Consider the following 6,000-nt stretch of genomic DNA (forward strand, 5'->3'; position numbering starts at 1 on the left):
TTTTTTGTCACATAAAACGAAAAAGTGGAAGCTATCATATACAAGTTTCGGAAGTTATTTATGAGAATTCTTTATTTTTTTAAGTTCTTAAGGAGATTTTAGGAGGTGATGCCACCCTGTCAGGTGGATAGAATATCCAAGATGAGTATTTTTTCGTTGCTATATGCCTTTTGTGTGGACGGCATAAAGGGTAGGCATGATACCCCATTTGATCACATGTACGAAACGAGAACATATGTCTTTGACATCTTCTTAAAATGCAAAAATTAGTTAACAAAAGAAATAATTATATTGAATCACTGAAAACTTAAAAATCATTTAAATATATATATATACATTTAATAAAACATAAGATAATATATACACGTTGTGAAATTGTGTTGAAATTATTTTCTTTAACGGTGGTTAAAAATGCTTCAGTCAGAATTTAGAATGAACTATGATACAAGTCAATAAAAAGTGATCAAATTTACTTGAAGTTTTCTCGACTTATTTTACTTTTTAACTGAATTTAAGGTATTTTTTCTCTAAATTCCGAAGTAACAATAAACTAAGTGTAAATCGTGCTTTAAATATTAAACTATTTCGAAATTTGTGTGATCATTTTGGCAGTTTTTTTATCATACAAATTGAATCGGTGATAAATGACAAAAACTTCCTAGCCATGTTTTAACTCGATCGATTAGTGGTAAAAATTTTGCAGTTGTTCGGTCAAACTACGTGTCACTTTTTAGTTTTTTTTCGAAAAAAAAAAATGAACCTTACGCTCTTTTTTACGATTTTTTTTTATTCTCAAAAACTTTACTTAAAACAACTATCGCGACAATTTAAACCGCAAAAAAGGTTCAATTTCTCAAACAGCAAAAATACAAAAAAGAAAATTGTTATTTGTCGCGTCACCGAATGTTCGAATGACTTTTCAGCTATTCGAGGTAATAATATCAACATTAATTTCGTGATAAAAAATGCCTAAAACGTATTTGAATATTTGTGCATAGCAAGGATGCTAAAATTCTTTAGAGTGGCCTGGGAATAATTTAATTTTTCAAGTATTTCTATGTACTTCTCAAAAATTTCAAGGTATCAAAATTATTATGGAAAAGAATTCACGTGACACATGCATTCCATGCATTCCTTACATATCATACAAATGATCAATGGACAATAGAATAAGAAAAAAACATTTCCCATCAACCATCAAGTGCATTGCTGTTTAAACAATCTAATTTCAACGTAAGCAGAGAAAAATCTTTCATGTTATTTTCAGATAAACTATTAGGAAAATTGCCTTTATAAGTTACTCTCAAGTAAGCACAAAATTCCAGGTAATTCCAGAATTTTTTAGCATCGTTTCTAGTGCTAATCACCCCCTAATATTTCTATATACATAAAAAATTCGTTAAAAATTGAAGAAAACATAAAGAAAAACGTAAAATAAAATAAAAAACACAAATAAAAAGAGAGTAAATAAAATTTTCAAAATAATGATAAAAATGATAAAAATGACGCTAGCATAACACCTGGAAAAGTCCCTTTAAAATTAAAAACCTGGTAAGTTGAACTTGATAAACGACTGTTTGAACTCCTACTTAAACGAATTTTAAAACCAGTGCTTTAATGTTTGTATCATATAAATATATAAGTTTCTTTAAAAAAAATTCCTCTGGAGAATAGTAGCTAAGTAATGTTATGCAAACATTATTTTCGTCATTGACAAATATTCACAAAAACAACAAAAACGTCAAAAAACAAAACAAAACACATAGTTTTCACCGCACGGTGAGGATTGTTAACTTAAAAATCGGGAAAAAAAGAGAAATTCTTTTAATTTATGTATTTTACTCAAGCTTGACATTTTACGAAAAAAATTTATCAATTTATCTTTTAGAGTGCAATCACTATGAGCTAAATTTATGATCGTGTAAAAACGATAAACTTCAATAAAAGGCATTAGATGTATTCCGATGAGAGAGCAAACAAGAATATGAAGAAGAGAAACAACACACAAGACTAGGTGTTGTCTACGTCAAGCATTTCTAGTAGAAATGTATCTATCGGAACGTCACCGATCAATTTAAAGAAAAACAAATGTTCCAACACTTGTAAAGCAATCGCCTTTAACGGCGGTAGCCTGAGTAGGAGGTGGGCAAGTCTATTGGGATCATCTGGATAAGTCTTTTTAACATACTGGCAAAGCGTTGCTATATATCGTTCGCGAATTGTTTCCACTTGATCAACTTCCACAAGCTCTTTCGTGTCTAGTATAATAACAGAAAAAAATATTGATAAAAATTCTAAAGACCAAACTAAAAAATATCTAAAAACATAGGAGAAAAAAAGGCTTCACATAAGACAAAAAGTGCGGGAAGAAAAGCCTTCCCAACACATACGTTAAGAAAATACGGTACAGAACGCCTAGAAAAGAAAAAATGGTCAAAGAAAATAAAAAAATAAAAAAATTGCTGGAGTTAAGGACTGGAGCTCTACAGTCCAAAATAATAATAATAATAATAAAATTACCGGGAGCAAACAACATGATTGCCCTTAGACAACCCCATTCGGACACATCAATTTGTAACTTTTTCATTGCATTGATGACTTCAGTAAATAATTTATTGACAAGAGTTCCTACACCAGCCTTCTGTAAATTCTCCCTGGACAAGTGTAGACCTGTAGATAACAGAATACCATTCGAGACTGCACTCGATCGATAGCAGAAGCCACCAATAAGTAACTCTGGCCAATTCCACTGTAACAATTTGACTTGATCAAGAACGCTCAATTCTGTAAAATGGGGGAGTCGTTTTGCCCACTCAGCTAATGATGCAAGCTAAGAATATCAAAGATAAATTAAAATCGTTGAGAACGTTGGAATTTTGTTGCATAAAGCATCAAAGGGCAATGATTAGCCATATCATAAATTCAGCGTGTGATTTTTTTAATTTTCCAACTTAAATTATGTATTAAGATAGGGAAGATGGCATACCGCGCTATTATTCATGATAACATCTATTTTCTAAAATCATGGTAGGTCACTTTAACATAAAAATCCATTACGAGAAAGTTGAGGAGTTTTTAGTATTTTTTGTTTATCTTTTTTTATCGTTTTTGTATTTTTTTATCATCTTTTAGCCAAAATGATTATTTCGGACTGGTTAATTTAAGGATATATCCATATGCAACCATATCTTTCTACAACCATGGACATTATATTTGTGGAAATTGCCGTCTTATCCTCATATGGTCACACAGCATCACCTCGCCAGTACTCTTTACTTTGTTAGGGGCGTAGGCCAACCGAACAAAGTCGAAAATATGGAACGCATTATGGAACAATTCACTCCACAGATCTACCCAAGGCTCATTTCCATTTGATTGCATTTTCCGCTATAGCATAAAAAATTTCACGAGTTTTTTCGTCAGTAACTTTGACAAATATTGACAAATTCGAAGTAGGTGGTACTTAGATAGAAACGGCTTTCTCGATTGCTTGTGGTTACAATATTTGAAATTCCGCCCTTTTTTCCGGTATTTACGTCCGTGATTGTAGGTTTATCATGTCTATTACATACCTTATAGGAAATTAACATTTCACTAATGAAGTCAATAATTAAATCTGCATTTAATCTCTATGAGCTACAAAGGTCATTGAAGAGGGTCATGCTTGGACAAAACCAATACTCAATCCGAATATTTAATGCTATAACTCTATGCTGACTGACAAATGCGCATCATAAAGCAGAATAAAAATATTGTTGTTCTATTTTATTTTTACATTGCTAAAAATGTTTCTTCTCATCATGTTTTTTATTTCTTACCACTTGCTAACTATATACCGAGTAATGAGAAGTAATGGGATTCACATTACTCTTTGGGATGACAAGCCGCGGTAACTTAACGAGCTTATGAATTTCTACTTGCCTTACTGTATCAATTATAAATAGTGCTATTTTGAAAGGCATTAATTTCCTATAATAACACGCTAAACACATACCTGCGCATTGCAAATTTATTTAAAAAAAAAACGTTTTGCTTTTTGTGACATTTTCCCAGAGTACTTGCAAATGGTAACAATAACAGGAAATAAAAATACTAAATATGAAAAAAAAATAACAATGAGGAACAAAAGTAACAATAAAAATAACAAAAACCTGTTTGTCTGCAGCAAGACATATCTGTCGGATTGGATCGATGCTCACATCAACAAAATTGCTTATTTTGGGATCAACAAAAAGCTCCGCATTGGATATACATTGTAAATCAACAGTTAAAATTTGATTTTCAGACGAGGAGACTTCTGTTGAGCTGTCTGCTACTGCAGTAGTCAGCTGTTTTTTCTTTAACAATTTTTCTTTTTTATCTCGAGCTAATTCTAATTCGACAGCTAAAAAAAGCAAATAACATACTTTTAACTCTACTATAAACAACACAATAAATGTTTACGTGCAAAATAAAGCAAAAAACAACTGAAAAGCTATCCTAACAAGACTTATAGCAGAAATTTTCTGACCCTTACTGAGTTTTGACCTTACACAGTTTTACACAGTAAATTGATTTTCCCTGAAGTGTAAACACAAAAATGTCATGGAGTGGTATACAGTACACTGTGAGAAAGACACTCAGAAAAACATGTTGGAATTGACTGAAGGTTCGAAAAATAAAGTTTTATCTAAACAATAGAAACTTTATTGAAGTGATTTAATGTTTTGCAATTAGGTTCCCCTAGGTTTCATTTCCTTTGCTGGTACTGATTGAAAACATGAACAAACATAACTCTTCGTCTCAGAAATTTAATGAAAATGACATAGAACATTTTACAACGAAATAATGTGCATGTTTATGCCTTTGGGCTGAAAAATATGTTCTTCTAAGAAAATGAGGTAATCTGCAACTATTTTTGGTTCCCCCTGACAAACAGGAATCATTTTTGGGGGGAGGGTGGGGGTAGACTTTTTCAGATTTTCTACTTTGTGCCAAAACCCACGTAAAGCAAAGCAAACATTTACCTTCTTTACTCATTCCAACCTTGTAACATTTCGTTAAACGACATGACTGACAATGATTTCTTGTTTTTTTCGTCAATAGACAGTCCCTTGTTGACACACAAGTATATTTTCTGTTATTTTTTAAAGCTCGTTTAAAAAAACCACGGCAGCTATCACAAACAATTGCATGAAAGTGTTCTTTTTCTGCTTTATCTCCACAAACAGCACAAGAACTCTTTTTAATAGTTTTTATATCAACTTTTGCTGTCAGCGATCTAGTTTCTTGCGTATTTTTCACATCAATTTGAACGGTACTACTTTCTGGTGAACTTTGGCTAATGCTGGTACTATCAGGGCTTTTTAAAGGAAAAATGGAACTATTTGGACTGGAAGAATCAGTATTCTGTAATAACCCCTTTTGTATATTATATGGACTAGTCATAAAATTATAGTCTTTGCCTTTCGGGCTAGAAGTAAAGTCTGTTGATGCATTACTGGAGCTTAGTGATGATGACTGGTGCTGATGCATCAGTGTTATAGTAGTTTCTACACTGGGCGGATCAGATCTGGGAGAGTTGACACTCTCTTCATTGGATGCTGGAGGAGAAAGTTCAGAATGTATCATTTCGTTAATATTTACTGCTATGTATGCATTATTCTAAAAAAAGAATAGTAATTAAAATACTGCCAAAACTAAATTACCTGCAGACAATCCACCCAATTACAAAATAATATCAATTTAAGGACCAGTCACATATTAACGTCATAAAAGAGGGTAAAGGAGGATTATTGAAATTGCATATGCTTTTTTATAGAGCAGTACAAGGGGTTTAGCCTGGTTCCCACTGCACTGACATAAGAAAAAACCCTGTGAGAACGTCTTCGACATGAGCATAAAAACTCACATTGTGAATAACAAAGGATAAAAAAAATCTTTTTAATATTCCTATGCTTTATGTCATGCTTGCAGCACAATTTTTGTTGTGAGGAAAAAACACAAAAAATTGCCTTAGAA

The 6,000-nt window shown here is 32.0% G+C and overlaps 1 protein-coding gene across 1 annotated transcript; it reads right to left on the minus strand.

The window, feature by feature from the left end:
* Positions 1 to 1,234: 1,234 nt before the first annotated feature.
* LOC130662842 (retinoic acid receptor RXR-alpha-B-like) lies at positions 1,235 to 5,774 on the minus strand. Its single transcript, XM_057461784.1, has 4 exons — positions 5,007 to 5,774; positions 4,152 to 4,384; positions 2,521 to 2,830; positions 1,235 to 2,258 (listed from the first exon to the last, which is right to left on the minus strand). The coding sequence occupies exons 1-4, from the start codon at positions 5,608 to 5,610 to the stop codon at positions 2,011 to 2,013; spliced, it is 1,395 nt and encodes a 464-aa protein (XP_057317767.1). The 5' UTR covers positions 5,611 to 5,774; the 3' UTR covers positions 1,235 to 2,010.
* Positions 5,775 to 6,000: the final 226 nt, after the last annotated feature.

The sequence above is a fragment of the Hydractinia symbiolongicarpus genome, chromosome 10, assembly GCF_029227915.1.
Source record: "Hydractinia symbiolongicarpus strain clone_291-10 chromosome 10, HSymV2.1, whole genome shotgun sequence".
Lineage (NCBI taxonomy): Eukaryota > Metazoa > Cnidaria > Hydrozoa > Anthoathecata > Hydractiniidae > Hydractinia > Hydractinia symbiolongicarpus.

Bases quoted from the DNA above. Each gene is read 5' to 3' on its own strand.
- LOC130662842 (XM_057461784.1), bottom strand. From the start codon at position 5,610: ATGATACATTCTGAACTTTCTCCTCCAGCATCCAATGAAGAGAGTGTC. The intron at 4,385-5,006 runs GTAAATGTTTGC...TGCTTTTTTTAG, and splicing joins GGTTGGAATGAGTAAAGAAG to CTGTCGAATTAGAATTAGCT. The intron at 2,831-4,151 runs GTTTTTGTTATT...TGATATTCTTAG, and splicing joins GTCTTGCTGCAGACAAACAG to CTTGCATCATTAGCTGAGTG.